We start from the raw sequence: 18078 nt of genomic DNA, 5'->3' as shown, positions 1-18078 counted from the left end.
CGCAAGAAAACCCTCTTTCTGCCTCCAGTGTTAGGATTTTTTTTGGTCATGCTGAGCAGAAATCCACCAACTCTGAGGAGGCATGAACACATTAGCTATCACCTTCATTTTGAAGTAGTATAACACTACATTAAACAGGCATGGCTTCCCCAAAGATTCCGGAGAACTGTAGTTTGTCAAGAGAGTTAGGAGTTGCTATGAGGCTCCTATTCCCTTCACTCAGCTACAATTCCCAGAGTTCCCAGGGAAAAGGGACAACCAGTTAAACCACTCTGAGTATCGTAGCTCTGGGGTCTCCTAACAACTCACTGTACACTTAAACACAGTTTCCAAGGATTCTTTGGCTGAAGCCTAGTTGCATAATAGCGCTTTCAATATATCGTGCAGATGTGGCATTAAAAATCTGATTCTGAGATGACCTACGGTTTGTTCACTACAAAACAAAAAAACCTCAATATACAGTACTTCATGGGAGGGCATGGGTTCAGTTTTATGAAACTAGAGACTGTATATTTTAATATGTTTGCATTACATAATGATATTAATCAGGCTATTTGAAAGGGATGACTCTTTCATATATATATAAAATTTGGGAGAATCCAAATAAAATCAGTGTGAAGACAAACACAGTAGAAAACAATAGATCTCTTTGAAAAACAAGGCTAGATTTGGGGCCAGATGAGACAAGAGACAAGAAACAAGAGGTGTGGAACTGAATCTCACAACATTTTCATGTTCACTTAACAGTAAAAAAACAAAAACCCGTGTGTGTGTGTGTGTGTGTGTGTGTGTGTGTGTGTACGCGCGCTTGGGCTTTGACTATGATCAAAGAACCAACATTGGGGGAATGGAAGTTAACTGCCCTTACCCCCAAAAAAACTAATACAGTACTCTCACAAGCAGTTAATAACCTCCCAGCAGAAAACAGAGATGTCTTCTACTTCAGGGCTAATAGCAGCTGGAAAGAGGTATTAAACAGTGAAAGCGGGGAAATGTAAAAGCCTCACTCCCCCTGCACCATGACTCCAATAAAATCCAGGCTTCTCCATGGCTGCTTTTAAGGAAAAATGCCAGGAGAGAAGACTCACAATCCTCCTGTGTTTCATCTGGTCTGGCCTTCAATGAGAGTTAACAGGAGGTGGGAAAGCTTGTTCAATATCTGGCTGTTAAAACAGCTACCCGTACAAAATGATATATAGCGTTCGCAAGGCAATATAAAAGGGGAGGCATGCAAAAAAAGGACAGTGTGGCTGCACAGACACGAGTGTGCTAAATAGGTGTGTGGGTAAGAAGAACCACCACCGTGGCATTACGCTGGAGGAGAAGAAAGAAACGCCTGTGTGGAGAGAGAGAGAGGATGGAACAGGTAGGCGTTTGTTTGCTGCCAACCGTCCGGCACAGTTGCTCCCTTAACTTTTAATTCATTCCTTAGCACGCCCTCTAATCTCCTTAGCCCCCTCCGCCCTCACCCCATATTACATGCTCATATAGACACGTGTGTGTGCATATAACACACACACACACACATGCATGCAAGCAAGCAAGCAAACACACACACACATATTGCAAACACACACGTGCACAATTCTCCCCCCCCCCTCACCTCCAGGCGGAGAGTGGCGCCGCAGGCGCGGAGGAACTCGCGGATATTGCTCAGGCACTCGCTCTCGGTGCGCGGCTCCGGATAAACCTGCAAGAGGAAGAGCAGAAGCGGCTCAAGTCAGTTTCGCGGTGGCGGGTTGCGACCGTGGAGAGAAGCAGGGGCTGCGGAGCACCCACCCGGGACTAGCTCGCCCTCCGTGGGCTCCGGGCTCTCGCTTCCACCCGCCCACCCACCGCACTTTCTCCCCTCCAGGCTTCACTTGGGAAGCAGCTTTTGGATTTGATTTGCCCGGAAGTAAACACGCCGACAGGAAATGGCGTGTGAACGGGGGACGAGGGAAGTCCCTCGTTCCCCCACTCCGGGATGGTTTCCCCTTCTCTTCCCTCCCTCCCGCCCGCGCCACCCCCTCTGCAGGGGCAGGGCTAGAGAGGTGGTGTCTTATTAGCTAATGCAAATACAGCAGACAATATAGAGAACACCCCATCAGCGCAGCAGCAGCAGCAGCGTGTGCAGAACGGAGTTGCCAGGATCTTGCCTTTCTGGAAGGGCTCTCTCTGGCGGGCAGTTTTGCTAATGGGCTCAGCTCTTGTCCTTAAGTCACTAGTTAATAAAGATCCACCTGTTGGATTTGGGCTAACTATTTCCAAGGCACAGGGAGCCTGCTGGAAATAATTGGTGGCCACCTTCAGGAAAATAATATACAAGGCAGGGCTGACGGACTTTCTTTCATAGGCTTTCCCCATCAGCAACGTTCTGCAATGGCCTGTCCACATTGTTCCAACATGTGTCTTCCCAGGGGGGCAATCTCCCTGTTAATGTAGGAGCATCCACACAATGTCCTCCCCATCTCAGTTTTCCCCTGGACCTTTCCACCTTGAAATGAAGAGGGCTTTGATGCTTGGAAAATCAGAAAAGGTCAGGATCAAAATGCCCCGCATTTAAAGGAGGAAGGGTCTGAGACAACACTGGGATGGGGGTCCACATTTTGCCCCAGTGTGGGCAAGCCCCGAGTCTGCTGTCACACACAATAGGACCATCTGCATTCCACAGTATCCAACACGGCATTCACTTCATGGTGTGCTACAAAGCACAGCACCGGTGCTTGCAGAACAAATAGGTTACAGGAGACTCGAGAAATCAAGCCAAGCTCCATTGTACAGTCAGTAGGGGGGTGGGGAACCTACTTAACTTTTAAATACCAATCTTGCAAGCTGCTAAATGTAGCCTACGTCAGTGATGAAGCCACTTGTTTCTCTCATGAGGAACCTGCTGAATTTGCATAATGGTGCAAAACACAGTGAAAGTGGGAAAATCTGCTGGTGTCACATTTACAGAGTTTCTGCAAGCAAATCATTTCGCAGCACTAGAAGCTGAACCAGAGAAACGGGCCCCTCCTTGAAGCAGTGATTTCACTGCATTGATGCCACACACAGTGATACCTCGGGTTACAAACTTAATTCGTTCCAGAGGTCTGTTCTTAACCTGAAACTGTTCTTAACCTGAGGCGCGCTTTCACTAATGGGGCCTCCCGCTGCCACCGCCACACGATTTCCGTTCTCATCCTGGGGCAAAGTTCGCAATCTGAGTTACTACGTCCGGGTTAGCGGAGTTTGTAACCTGAAGTGTTTGTAACCTGAAGCGTTTGTAACCCAAGCTACCACTGTACATGAACAGCAAAACAAAGTACAGTATTTTTCCATCTATAAGACACCCCCATGTATAAGATTGCCCCTATTTGGGGGGACTCAGATTTAAGAAAATGGGGGAAGATGGCCTAGAGTATAAGCTGCTCCCTAATTTTTGACATTATTTTTTAGGGGGGGTGTTAACTTGTGGGTGAACATATCAGACGACACAGCGATTCTCCAAACAACTCTTGTTTATTCACAGGCCAGAACAGAAGGGTTCAGCCAGCCTACTTATATAGAGCTCCAGTACAATGTAACTGTAACAACTTTCTGTAACTATCCAATCACTGAACATCACTTTTGATCCCTTATTTGCATAACTATCTACAGTATCCCCCTGCTGGCCCAGGGTGAGAACTTCGGTACATAACAGGGGGAAATCTAGTCTTATGCACAGAAAAATACAGTACTACATAGAGAGAGCCTCCTTGAATCAACCCGTTTCAACTTCTTCCCGCCAGCCCATGGGTCTAGTAACAGACACAGGCATGGTCCCCTAAACCACAGAAAATACAACTTCAACTCTCATACAGAGAGTCCAGAGTAGTCACAGAAGCATAGAATTGTAAAGCTGGAAAGGACTCTGAGCATGCAGAACTACTTATCTATGCACCCACTATAAGCATGCACCAGTTTCACGCCACTGTAATTTCTGTGGTTTCTCCCCATGATATAGTGGGGGTTATAGTTTGCTGAAGACACCAAGAATGCTTTTGCATAAATTGTTAGCCTCCAGACCCTCACAGGACCACAATTCCCAGGGTTTCCTGGGGGTAAAGGAATGACTGTTAAAACCATGGGTAGGCAAACTAAGGCCCAGGGGCCAGATCCGGCCCAATCGCCTTCTAAACCCGGGTCGCGGACGGTCTGGGAATCAGCATGTTTTTACATGAGTAGAATGTGTCCTTTTATTTAAAATGCATCTCTGGGTTATTTGTGGGGCATAGGAATTCATTCCCCCCCCCCCAGAATACAGTCCAGCCCCCCCCCATCCCTATGGCTAAATGCATTCAGTGTTAGTATTTTCAGTATGTTTCAACTTAGGCTACTAAACACTTCCACTACAAAGCACACAGATGGGCTATCCAGGAAACTACTGAATACACGTCTGAAAATCAAATTTCCAGTGAATGTGGAAAATAAGAATCTGAATGTATGTACATGCATACAGTCAAACTACTTTCTTCTGGCAGAAACAGGAGAAGTAAGGTGGGAGCATACTTGTGTTTGTCCCCCCAACCCCTTCCCTATTTTATTTTATTTTTAATGGAGCTATGAGGACTCCCTCACAGGCAGTTTTACATGCCCTAAAGCAGTGGAAATGAGTACTCAGGTAGGTAGGTAGGTAGTAGCAGCTCTGTGTATCTGCACAAAATCTCAAGCACGTAAACACCTCATTTTTGTGGGGAAATTCACAGTTTGGCTTGTGACGCTCACAGAGTTGGCTGCAAGTGAATGAATATAAAACCAACTATCCCAGAGTTCAAGGGAAACAACTGAAAAATCCAAAAATAGTTTTCTTACTTCTACTTTGCAAACATTTCTGAAGACTGCCAAATTGTTCTTCAAGCTGCCTTAAAATAAATGAGTTGGAACTAAAACCTGTGTGATAAATTAAGCGTTACATAAGCAACCTTTATAATGCAGGAGGAAACATGGGCGCCTGTAACACTTCAGCCGCGAGAAGTCTTTCTATTGGTTATTTAAAACATAGGTACAAAAGAACAGAAACAAATAGCCAGCATTCAACATGAAAAGAGATCGAAGAGAACTACCCTACATGTTTCTGAGGTAAAATTGATCCGTTAGAAGAGAGTCCATACAATCCTTTGACATTTTATTACATATTTTTGCCTAATGTGTGGCACCATGTTCTGTATCACTTGGCAAGACACTCAAGCTAAGAGGTGAGGCTTCATTGCAGGGCAGAGCTCTATATCTGTTAACTGTCTGAAAGACTTCATAGTGCATGGATTCAAAATTAACTTCATAATGGCAAGAACAGCTTATCACACTTACTTGTGAATACTCCCACAGGGATCAGTGGGGTCGATTTACAAGTGACTCAGTCATTTAAAGCAAACTCCAATATAGTAGGCCAAAGATCTCCATGACTACTATATTATTTATTTATTTATTTATTTATTTATTTATTTTAAAAAATCTTTTGCCCCACAGTTGTGGGCAAAAGCCTCAAAACTGGGCAGTTTCTGCTTCAACAGCTTGATTTTGAGTGCTACCTCACATAACACATTAGCTGTGGCACAAAATTATCATCGTTTGTCATTTTTGGGTGTGCTTACCCGTCCTTTGACTGTTCGCTTCATAGTTAAGTTTTCTCCTATCCAAATTAATTGCATGTAGTAAGCAACAGCCTCATCATATATTGGTGCGTTCACAGAACCAGTCACTAAGTGTCCCGCTATAAAAAGAATCCACACTCATGCTGAGTCATTGCTGGGTCATTGCCATATAAACATATTCATCCAAACACTGTCCTGAGTCTTGGAAGTCTGGAGAAGTTTCTATAAGTCACAGTCTACAGCTGTTTCATACCACACAATAAACAGTATTTCTGGGTTCCAACTTAACAACCCCTATACACACACACAAAAAAGAACCAGTTACAGATAGGTAGACGTGTTGGTCTGCCATAGTCAAAACAAAAAAATTCCTTCCAGTAGCACCTTAAAGACCAACTAAGTTAGTTCTTGGTATGAGCTTTCGTGTGCATGCACACTTCTTCAGATACACCTGTATCTGAAGAAGTGTGCATGCACACGAAAGCTCATACCAAGAACTACCTTAGTTGGTCTTTAAGGTGCTACTGGAAGGAATTTTTTTGTTTTGACAAAAAAGAACTTCGCATTAGTGTGCATGAATTATTCGTAACCCAACTTCCTGCCAAATAACTCAGAGCAAGAACCAGCAGGAGACTAGACTGGCTCCGCTGGCGCACTTGCACCACGCTGACCTGGCTGCCACCCCACTCCCATTGTGCAGCCCACTCTGCAGCAGTGGCTCAGCTGGGCAGAGGTCAGGTATGGGGCCCAGCCCCACACCTCTGTCTGCCGCTGAGCAAGCTCAAGCCTTGCTGAGACCGAGAGACAGCGACTTGCCTAAGACCACCCACCAAACTTCACAACTGTCTGTGGACAGCTGAACCTGAGTTTTCCGTGTCTTAAACCCAATCCAGGCTTGAGCAACGTGCCACACACTAACGTAAGTGCAGCCCACCGGCCGTGGCACCCCATCACGTGATGGGTTAACCCCTTTTTTGCCATTACCTGGGTCTAACATAAAAAGGGAGTGTCGGTGAGCCTCTTGCAATACATTGCTCATGGGCTTGGTGAGTCACGAGTTGCACAGATTTGCTGTAGCCCCCTACACCGGCTGAGACTCCAGATGTAGTGCTGTGCCAACACAAGAGATTCCCAAGCGGTCTACAATAGAAGTCAATTAGCACATGGAATCTGGAGCCATCAGCTCTGTAGTGGAGCTCTAGACCTTCAGGAGCAAATGTCAGTTCCCCACTCCCTGAGCCACCAGGACAGCTGGTGTCAAAATTAATTTGATGCACATTCAGGGAATGTTTGCACAGCCAGTTTTCAGAGAATTAACATTCTAAACGAATAGTTAATGTGCAGTGTTATTCCTCAAACAGACCAAACACAGCTGTCCTGTACAGATTATTCCTGTCAGGGGCATATATAAATCTCCACAGGAGGCTGCACATAGTGAGTATTGTCAGGGAAGGAGACCATATGTGTGTAAATATGCAGGCCATGCCTCAGGCCCCAGTGTAAAGACCTAAAATGCCTCTGAAAAACTGTCACAATTGCACACTGGTGTCTTTAGGATTGCCAGGGAAGGAAAAGAGCTGCAGCTTACACCATGAAGTCCTCTGCTTGCGATGCCTTGGTCCTTAGCTCAGCAGTTCAAGGCAACCTGGTCCCATAGTCTGTGCCTCATTATCAGTTCTCAATTATCTCCTCAGAAAAAAGCATCCATATTTCTTAACACGCTGGTCCCCCAATCCTCCCTTCCCCCAAAGCACTTCCGTCTGATTCTTGTCCCATTTATGGTTCCTCTCCAACATCTATAAAACACCAGGTTCCGTCTCCAAAGCTGAAAAGCAAGGCAAGCACATGAGATGTCCTCACATCCAGAGCCAGTTTATGCAAGCGATGAAGTTGTGGCAGTGGCAGTGATGAGGTCTGAAACAGCTTGAATACTCTCCCATGAGAGAGGACAACTTTGGACGGTGACAGCCTGAAGACACATTAAACCACAACCTACTGTGGCTGAAGTTAAATACATCTGGGTCTCATCCATGCTTAGATGAGAGAACCTTCTATGCCACCTTGCAGTTTATGATGGAAGAAATATGGGGTATAAATGTAAGGGGGAAATTAAAAGTAAAAATGCATGATTTGTTTGTTTTAAAACTTATATTGCACCTTTTGCCTTTATACGGCTTGCATTAAAAAAACACACAGTTCAAATGCAAATCAAATCTCCTCAAAAATAAATAAACGTGCCTCCAGATTATGACTGCTTTGTGAGTGAGATTCAAGTGCATATCAGAATTTTAAGTTTTACATAGTTAAGAGTGGGATATACGGCTCTGTTGCCCCAGCACAATAAACATACATTTTTATAAGCCTTTCCGTAGTTTGGAAAGTGATAGGGAAATGAAAAGTGATAGGGATGAAAAATAAAGACTAATAGAAATAGATATCAACATTCCACAAGCAAACCAAGACAAATGTTCCTTGTTGTATAGCGGCCCTACAAACAAATAATGAATGCTCAATAAAGACCGGATATAATCTAACCTCCATGTAAGCTTTGTGAAAGCAAAACTGGATTAATGTTCAATAAACAGGTCATCGGGGAGATGGGACCCTAGTGCACAATAAAATATCTGGAGTGCAAGGTATCTGTAAGCTCTTGCACCTCCTGGTAGTTCATCATAACCTACAACTGGATCGTACCCAGACCTACACCACTGGCATTTTCTTTTTGTGCAAGTTTTGAAGAGGAGAGGAGAAAGGGAAGAGGAGAAGAGGCGAGAGGACAAACACATAGGTTGAAAAAGGATGAGCCTCCATGTGAAAACTGAAACAGGGATGCTTCTAAAACTGATATGCACAGGCAAGAGTGCAATGCCTCTCATCCTATAACATGTGTGGACCCTTATCACATGCCCTGCTTCTCATGCCCTGTTTCTCAGCAACAACTAAAATGTGTGGAGGCAACAGTTAAGAAAATGCATAATATGGTATCACAGCATATGGATGACACATTATGTCAACGGTAACATAAACACAGAGAGATGTGGTCGATAATTAAAGTGTGAGCCTTACATGCCATGTTCTGCACATGCAATGCAAGAGTTGGACAAGGATCCATGTTTTTTAATAGTGTGGTGGTGAAATAAAACTAAGTAGTTACTAGTCATGATAGTTATAGCTATATGCCTCTGAATACTAGTTGCTGCAGATCACAAGTGCAGAGAGTATCGCTCTGTTCATGAGCTTCTCACATCTGGTGGGCCAATACGAGAAGGAAATACAGGACTAGATGGCTCCTCTGGTTTTGACCCTGCACAAGGTCTTCTTACGTTCTCAACATAAATATAAGGAGTCATTCCCAGAACGATCCTAAGAATTGTGCACCCAGAAGTAATTCTTGCCTTTGGCTGCAAATCGGTTACCTTGGGAGGAAGCACCATTATGCCCAGTGAGTCTTACTTTTGAGTTAACATCACAGGACTATGATGTTACTCCCCCCATTCCAAATAAATGTCTTCTCCAAAATAAACCCACATAAAACACGTTATGCACAATACAGCATTGTAAAAAGATTAACATACAGAAAATGTTGCATGTTGTTACTTTTTTCTGTATACTTCACATGAAAGCACTATTTCTCATCAGGTTCTAATTAGTACCTCCATTAGTGCTGCAACATTCCTGTGTAAGGGTAGCTTGCTGGGTATTTACATCATAGTAATTAATGAGCTGGTCAGCTGTCATCAAAAGGGGCTTCCAGATGGAAGTTTATTATGGAATCACAGCTGCTCATGTGTGCAAGTTTCTTTCTTTCTTTCTTTCTTTCTAATATTATTTTATTCTTTTTTCCATACAGTTACATTTGTTACTCAACAATTATATTCCAATTCATCAAAACTAGTGACTTCCTGCTCACACCCAACATCAATGTTTATAACCCAAAACACATACAACTGTGTTTTAAGGTTCCCTCTTATCTAAATTCATCCTCTCTCTAACATGTTTCTTCATATATTCTGCAGTTTTCTTACACCTCAAACCCCACTGTGGTCTTCGCATATGGGAAATAACTTTTTTTATATAAACTAGAAAGGGTTTCCAGTCTTCTTTAAAAGGTTCGCAATTTGTGTCTTTCATCAGTGCCATCAATTTTGCCATCTCTGCATATTCCGAGATTTTCATCAACCATTCTCGTGTGCGCAAGTCTCTTTCCATCATCCGTATCCCATGAAAATGCCAGTTTGTACTCTTTCCATCCATTTAAATCCAACTTTGCTCTTATTGCAGAAATTCTGTTAAGTAAAAATAACGTGTTATGCATTTGCAGTCGCAGCTTATGTGGAAGGTCATTAGCAACTGTTTGGGGGTGGGTTCTGTGTGTGTGGCGACATTTCAGCAAGGTCTCTATCAGCACACTCCTAATTCTATTCGCTCCTTACTTGAGCACAACCTAGCCTTTTTGTTTTTGGTGGTCCAAATGATAAAAGAATGGCTACTTTCACCAGTTGCCACGCTCTCTGGGCATAGTGGAATTTCAGCAACCCAGTTTGGATGTTACTTGATATTTTGACATCAAAGACTCAGGTCTCTTTCTATGCCAGGTTCTCTGCACCGTGCATACAGATACACACCTAGAAAAGGGCCATCTCAGTGAAAGCTGCTTTTCAATGGTGCGGAATCACTCGTCATATTGCAAAGGACAATAATGCAACTTTCTGTTACGTGTCTCTGTGCTAGCAGAAATCATACATCCAAAAAATGCAGACCTTTGTACCTGAATGTGTAAATTACATCTAAATTTGTTTATTGTAGCATGAGCTTTCATAGACAGTATCAAGTAGTGAATGAAAGTCAGAAAGCCTGAGGAAAACCATAGTTTACTATTATATTCAAACCAGGAAACCATGGTTTGGTAAACATTACCATCTCAGAGCACAGCAGTTTTTTCAGTGCATTTCACAGCTCTTTCCCCACCAGCTATTCACTTCTGCACAGCTTCAATTAATTTCAGTTTGTAAATACATCAGGGTCTGTCGATGACAGGGATGTTTTTATCCTTTGCAAAGGTGTTCATACCTTAGCTAGAGACAAATTAAGGTCCACTTAAGGACTCCAATTGGTGTGAAGTGACACCACTGGTTGGAGAAACAACACATCAAACATTGGTATATCACAGCAAAGTACAGGATACATATGCATTTTGGACAATGTTGTGTGGACACGGCTTAAAAACCCAACACTGAAACTCAGTGAGTACACAGTAAATGGGAGTATAAACGCAACATATGGTTCCCAAGTTTATAACAACCCAAAACATTCAACCACCATCTGAAGCCATCTTAACATCATGACTTGCTGGTAACTCTAGTCTCCCAGTTTGGATGAAATGGTAAACTATGGTCAATTCCCTTCCTGGTTCATATGGCTCAGTCGAGGGGGTTGTGTGTGCAGGCAAAACACTCATTCATTTCTCAGTTTATTAAGCTGGGAGTGGATTGTCCAAAGGCAGCCAATGTTAAGTCAGCTTTTCAGTGTCATGCAGATTGTTTACAAAAAGAACTACAAACGCACAACAACAAAGCCCACTCCAAACCCTCTTGCTGCAGTCCTGAGAAAACGTGTTGTGCTTAGGCTTGTTGACTGGCAAAGGCAAATGAGCCAACTGAGAAGCCCTCTTTGCTGACTTGAATCCCACAAGCAGCTTGTATCTCCTTCTAGTTTGATCTCCATCCCTAGTGAGCCATCTTTGTTCTGGCCACAATTGGAAAGATACTTTTTCCTGATTTGGAAAGATTTTCTACCATATACCTTCAAGCAGTAGAAGGGATGCGGCAGCAGTGATTCAGAGGTCTAGGCACCATACTCAAACAAACTGCTCTGGGGGTTTACATTGGCAGTTCAGCCTTAAACCATGTTTCTCAAAGCACAAGGCAGTACGATGCTCTCTAGGAATTGCAAGATTCTCCATTGCTTCCAATCAAACCAACGGTTGCTTAAGTTCCCACCAACAATTCCCTATCCAATAGTGTCCACACTGCACATATTCCATTCACACTGTTTCAGGGCAGCAGCAGATAGTAGCTAACGTCCAATTTATCTGGTTTCTAGCACCTCCCTGCAACTCCCAATTCCTTCTCTCCCCTCGCCCTCCGGCCACACACATACAGTCTAAGCTTTCTTCTTGTGTGCCACTGCTTGCCCTCCAAAATCCTCCCACATGCCAAAACACCAGATATCTTGCCAACCCAAACAGCCCTGTCATCTAAGATGCACTCTCCCCAGGATGTCCCCACGACCCCTTCCACACTCCCTTCTCCCTTGGCTGCAAATGCAAGCAAACAGCACATTCCACACTCTGCCCCACCCTGCCCCAAGGACTCCTCTCCGTATCCCTTTGCCCTGCAAATTTAAAAGGAATGGTGGTGCTGGGGTTAAACCAGGGCTGCGCTACCACGGTTGGCTTTTGAATCCATGCACACACAGGACGTTATGCCTCAGTGCAGAGCTATCCTGTAATTCCTTGAGAGGCCTTATTGTTTGATGCGTTTTGTCAATCCGAAAGGAAATCTTAAGCCTCTGAAATATATTAGGAGTCGAGTGTGGATTTCATGCTCTTTATTCAGATCATAGTAGTGAGGAATGAAAGTTCCCCCAAAATATCTGCTTTATATACATTATTTACACAATGGGCCACACGTGATTGGCTAATTCCGGGATTCTCCCATGGGCCAATCAGGTTGCGGATTCACTTCCACCTGGAGCTGGATTGGGTGGCTCCTGCAGACCAATCATACTGCTGCATTGTTCTAGGACGAATCAGACTGCTGCATTTTGAATCCTATTGTTCTAGGACCAATCAGACTGCTGCTTTTTGGATCCTATTCAACTCAGTACATAACAGCCTCATTCACCTTGCTATTAAGATGAGGTGTGTATGCGTAACAGCCACAGTACATGCGCAGAAGACAGCTTCCTGAATAGGTTGCAAGACTGGAGAAATCAAACAGGTTCACGTGCACCGGGTGAAGACACCCCTGTCTCCGCCCCAATGTTCGCAGCAATGTGCAAATGCAACTTGATACGCAGAATGGAGAAAACGACATTGCTGTGTTTTAAGCCTAGAAGTGGGTGAAAGGGAGACTGGAATCTGCTGGTAGATCTCTGGGTAATTTGAAGCAGATGAGCAAGGAAAGCTGGCTTCCTTTAAAAAAAAAACAAAAAACAGGACAACCACAAAAGTAATTGTCATCCCCAAATTATACTGCTAAGACTGCTCAGGGAGAAGGGGCAATGAGGAGTGGGTTTTTTGTGTGTGGAATGGCAGTTCCAGTACTCAGCCATTTTTGGGGGGTCAGAATTATTTCATTCTAAGTGTATGTCTTTTGCACCTGGGCTCCACTTGATGGATCTTGCAAGGTTCTAATACCAAAAAATAAATCAAAGGTGATTCTGCCAACCTGGTCTAAGTCACACTGCCCACGGGACAAGATTTGCTTAAAGCGATAGTTTTGGATTACCCAGTAGCAAGCCCTGTGTTGCCAATTTCTCCAAGGTTAGAAGAAAGGAAGGTGGGAATTCAAATTCCACATGCTCTGCAAATGTAGCTGGGATTCTCAGCTCCACCGCTAACAACCACTACACCCTCTAGAGGACACCACTGTACCAATAATATTCCGAATGCACAAACCTATGTAGAATAGTGCCAAAACTTATGGCAAAAATACTACAGCCAGAGCAATATTTTTTTTCCTTGTTGCGTTCACGCAGGTTCGTGCATTATACTGATGCATCTGTAACGAGCAAAAAAGCTGAACTTTCCCTTTCTCCCTCTACCCACACATAAACTAGACAACTAGTATGAACTCGAAACTTAGCCAATATGTAGGTCAAAGTTCACATTAATTTACAAGGGTGGAGTGGGATCAGCAAACAGGCACCGATTTTCCCAAGTTTGGAAAAGTCTACAGTCAAAACTATACCCAGAGATAAGAAAATACAATAAGCCAATCTGAATACATTGTTTATAGACCTTGAAATAAAGCAGCTGGCCTTTTTTTTTTTTTTTTTGCCTGTAAAATAAACCAGGGGTAGGGGGGGGCTTTCTCTGGCTTTGAATCAATGTTTGAAAAAGACAAGTACCATATTCAAATTTTTTTAACACACAACAGAAAATTTTAAGGTGCTTCGTTTTCAGCTAAAATGCTGTTTCATCTACCAAGGGTCAAGCAGTAAGACACTAAACTTAAGGCTTCAAAATAACACTCACAATAAATCACCAGCGCTCCTTCGAAAACTAGGTCAGCATACTGTAATATGAGCAAGCAGAGATATCTCTTAGTATAAGGGGAATTTTTAAGTAATAGCAACAGTAGTACTATAGTAGTTTGAATTATGTGATCTGCACCTCACCCATGCTAGAACTGTAAGTCTACATGCAGGACTTCATGCAAGATTGTCTATCTTTCTATCTCTCTAATCAGCCATATTTTGTGAAATTTGTATGTTCCATTGCAAGACTGTAGCCTGAGAGTATGTCCTTTCTGTCACACCCATTCTCCCATCCAACAGGCCCAAAATGGGCCTTTGGATCTGTGAAGGCCTCAGCAGATCCTTAGCACCCATGCAAAATTATAAACTGCATCAATCCATAAATTCCAGAGCAGATTGTTAATTTCAGCTGTAACCTTCTGTCTGCATGCCTATCAGACCACAGCTGCTATAGTAATATTACTTCTCAGTAAGAACAATGAATAACAGTGCTTGTGCAAAAAAGGAGAGGCACGCTTTTAGTTTAGATTGCTAATGTCTTAAATAAATAAAAAGGAAAACAGATTTTCTCTTATACATTATCTGATTTTTTGAAAAACGTTTTATTCTTCCCATGGTAAATCACTGTGGGTCTCGCAGGGCGATTTGAAACGTTTTACCCTTAATTTTCGTTCAGGGAAGATCTGCAAACGTTCGACGATTCCTGCCCCTTTAAGAGGAAATCGAAAAGTGCAGCAGCTTAGCCCTGCTCCAAACACTGCTCCTATATTTACCCCACTCCCCACCCATTTCCCACCCCCTTCCTCTTTGACAATGGCGCCTTTCGCTTGCTAGATGGGATGTCCGCGCCGTCGGCTGAAGGAAGGCAACTGCATTCCCCAGGAAAAGGCCGCACGTTTCCTGCGCTTGCGAGGGTGGGGAGACTCCTTGGACAAAGGAAAAGCGCTTAGATGCGATCGGTTCACTTCCTTGCATGTACAGATCGACTGGAATGGAAGGAGCCTCTTCGGGTTGCGCCCATGCGCGCCTCTTTTATCTGGCAAGGGCGGCGGAGCCTCTGGCTACCTGGGTGACTGTTGCGCCCTGTGCCAAAGAGGATCGGAAAAGCAGCCGGGGCCGCTGCATTATTCAGCACCCAGCCCGGGCATTTTTATTTGTCTGCTGCACTCGTGGGTTATCAGATCCACTGTGCACGCAAGGAAAGGGCAGCATGGTGTGCTGCATGCGCTGTGCGAGCACTCTGGTGGTGAAACCCAAGTATAAAATCCGCTTGCCTTACCCGTGTGATGGGGGGGGGGGGAGGGAAGGAGGGCGGTGGAGGGAGAAGAGGAGGCTTAAAGGGGAAATAGAGGGACATAAATGCCACTTACTTTATCGATGGTCCCCGGCAGCAGGCGATCCAGCAGCCTGCACAGCACCACCCCGTCTTTCAGGGACGCCTGCAAAAATCCCTCCGGATCCGAGATGCTCTTTTTGGGCGATTCCAGCACCCCCAGAGTAATCAGCCATGTAACGGTTTGCTCAGCTGAATTCATGGCTGCTGCTCTTGCCAAGAGGCGGTTTTTAATCCCAGCGAAGAGCCAGCGCGAGAAAGCAATTGCGACGAAGGAGGACTGGATCTGATGGATTTTTTTTTTTAATATCAGTGATCTCCTCCCTTAATTTTCCCCCAACCACCCCACCCTCCCCCTTCTTCCCAGCTTTATTTTTGCTTGTGGTTTCACATGGAGGCTGCCGAGTCTGGAATCGCTGCTTCTGCCGCCGCCGCCGCCGCCGCTGCTCCCCCCTCCTCCTTCCCCATGTAGTTGCAGATGATGACGATTCGCTTTACGAAATCCAGTAGGTCCAGTTTCTCCCTCCCGTGCGTTTTGGCAGATTGTCAAATGCCTTTTCATTATATACACATGAACCTGCAGTGTCTCCTCCTTTTTCCTCTCTGCCTCCCCCCTCCCTCCTTCGCCTGCTGCCTCTCCATGACATCATTGAAGCGGGAGGAGGGGGAGAAGAAGAGACGGGCCCCCTCTCGGCAAACAGACCTTGCACAAATTCAGCACCCCTCCGCGCCCGGGCGTTTTGCATGAAAGGCACATGGGTGGCGCGCGCGCGCATACACGCGCTCCGCTTCCCGTTAGAAATTCTGTAGGCAAACGGCTTGCAGATTATTATTTTTTAGACGGCGCTCCAAAGCCTGTCCCTGTTGCAAATGCAGACGTTCGATCCAGCGTGAAACCTGCACGCATAAGAAAAGCATTCACACGCGCGCATGATTGCACGCGAATGCTCTAGGACATGCGATCCCTGTCTTTTTGGCTTTTGTGCCCCTATGCGTACCATGCACACAATAGATGTAGATAAAATTGCAGGCGTACATGATGATTCTGAAGAGCAATATCTGGGTCATAATTCTAAACTCCCGGTGAGAAATACCGTCTCCTGTATGCGAAGGGCTGCTTTTTAAAAAAAAAAATCCAGTTGAAAATCCTATGCATGCTTACTCAGAAGTAAGCGCTGCTTAGTTGAATGGGACTTACTCCCAGGAAAGTGGTTATTACCAGAGCTCCTCCTTTAAATGTGTAGTCCAAAACGGTTGCAACAGGATCTCTCAGATTAGGCTTTAAAAAACTGAATCACTTGACAAAGAAGAGGACAAGCCAGCAACCGGGGGGAGGATAAGATGCTACTGCAGCTGCCAAGCCTTCTTTTACACGCGCGCTACAAATGCGTGCCAAGGTGCGCAACGACAGGGAGGGCAGGTGAGAAGACCTAAGCCGGGCAGCTTCCGGGCTGGGTTAGGGGGGAGATGCCGTTCTGACACTGATGGAGGGGCGGGGCTTTGCACTTCTCCAGGAACAGCTTCGGATGTCTGTAAGATACCGAATTAGAAGAGCAACGCGCTGCCCTTTCGGGCGTTTGAATGAAGAGTCGCAGCGTTGCGCGCCCCCCGGCGGAGGGTCGGTTTGTTCACACCAAAGGATGAGATCATCAAATCAAAATAGCAGGACTACGTTAACGGTTTTATGGTGCAATGAATTAAAAGGGAGGGATTTTTTCTTTTCTTGGTGACAAGGGAATGCAGACACTTAACAGCCAAAAGGAATATTTATCTGGGTCACAGATCTAGGAATAGAAGTTATTGAAAATAGGATGTGATGGCTCCCCCCCCCAAAAAAGAGAAAAGTGGGAGAGACAAAAAATCCTCATTGCATATTTTTAATATGGGTCACGGATTCTTAAATCTGCCACAAATAATCTCTCTCACCTAACAGCATTTGGATCATATTGTTCAAGGCTAAAAAATACATTAGAAAAGCAAATGGCTGGTTAAAATTAATAAAAATGTGGACATTTCCCTTTATTCAAATGAGGCACTTTGTTCAAATGTGTGGTGTTCGCGGGAAACCCTTCTAGTAAAGACCTTGATTAGCTATTTTGAAACCAGAATATGTTTTTTCTTTGCATTTAGCTTCTGTGGCAACGTAACCCAAGATGACTGCATTTCTATTTGCTTCACCTGCTGATTAGTCATAGTTGTTGGATAAATTAGATTGTACCATACACTTTTCACAAGTTCTTTTGTATGCTGTTATGAGAAGCTATATTCTTTCTTTGCCCACCACCCTTTTTCTGTTGCATTTTGGCATTCTGCCAGCAATGCTTTTAGCAAGACACAAGTTTGGCAAGAAGTGGGGGAAATGTGAAGCAACTCAGGACCCTTCACCTATCTTTGTGCCAGATGTGAGGAACCACTGACTCCAGATGTTGCTGGACTACAACTCCCATCAGCCCCTGAAAACATGGTCAATGGCCAGGGATGAAGGGAAGACCAAAGATTGCCAAACTTGCTTAATATCAAAAGGTTGTTAAAAGGTGACAAGGTTCCCCCTCCACAATTAAAAACTGGTGGAGCTAATACTGAAATCTTTAATAGAGGCACTCTTCTCCTTCAACTGTTCATTCAAGATGTCCACTGCAACAAATTACATTAATTTAAGAACTGGTGCCTGAGCTTGTTTTCCCCCTCCTTTTTTCCTGTCGTGTCATGTCTTTCAGACATGAATGGTATTGTTATTTTTTGTGTGTGCATACTCTGATTTTTATGTGTACCTGTCAAATGGTTTTAATAGGCACATAAAAACATGGCATATAACATGATCCTGAGAGAGAATGTGAAAAAGGAGAGCAATGCATATGATAAGAAGTAAGAGATAATAGTTTTATGTAG

General features: G+C 44.3%; 1 protein-coding gene and 1 long non-coding RNA gene across 11 annotated transcripts in view; one reads left to right on the top strand and one right to left on the bottom strand.

Annotated features, from left to right (window-relative positions):
• The window catches only part of ARHGEF7 (Rho guanine nucleotide exchange factor 7), a 91616-nt gene extending 75716 nt beyond the window's left edge, over positions 1-15900 (bottom strand). For 2 of the 10 annotated variants that reach the window (XR_014563388.1, XM_083735256.1), the window contains exons 1-2: positions 15227-15820; positions 1604-1690 (exon numbers count right to left, since the gene is read on the bottom strand). Coding sequence is in view for 5 of the 10 variants with exons in the window: in XM_083735256.1 (XP_083591382.1) it covers positions 1604-1690; positions 15227-15391 (252 nt within the window). In the remaining 5 variants the exon portion in view is untranslated. Of the gene's footprint in view, positions 1-1603; positions 1691-1779; positions 1984-15226 lie in introns of those variants that run through there. The other 8 variants (XM_083735258.1, XM_083735259.1, XR_014563387.1 and 5 more) reach the window with 7 other exon arrangements.
• A 95-nt stretch (positions 15901-15995) lies between these two features.
• On the top strand, positions 15996-17012 carry LOC310843030. Its single transcript, XR_014563473.1, has 2 exons — positions 15996-16609; positions 16704-17012. It is a non-coding gene; the product is annotated as an uncharacterized lncRNA (long non-coding RNA).
• Positions 17013-18078: the final 1066 nt, after the last annotated feature.

Source organism: Podarcis gaigeae, assembly GCF_964106915.1.
Source record: "Podarcis gaigeae genome assembly, chromosome: 4".
Classification (NCBI taxonomy): domain Eukaryota; kingdom Metazoa; phylum Chordata; class Lepidosauria; order Squamata; family Lacertidae; genus Podarcis; species Podarcis gaigeae.
Note: the sequence above shows the minus strand (reverse complement) of the source record. Positions and strands in the feature narration are given on the sequence as shown.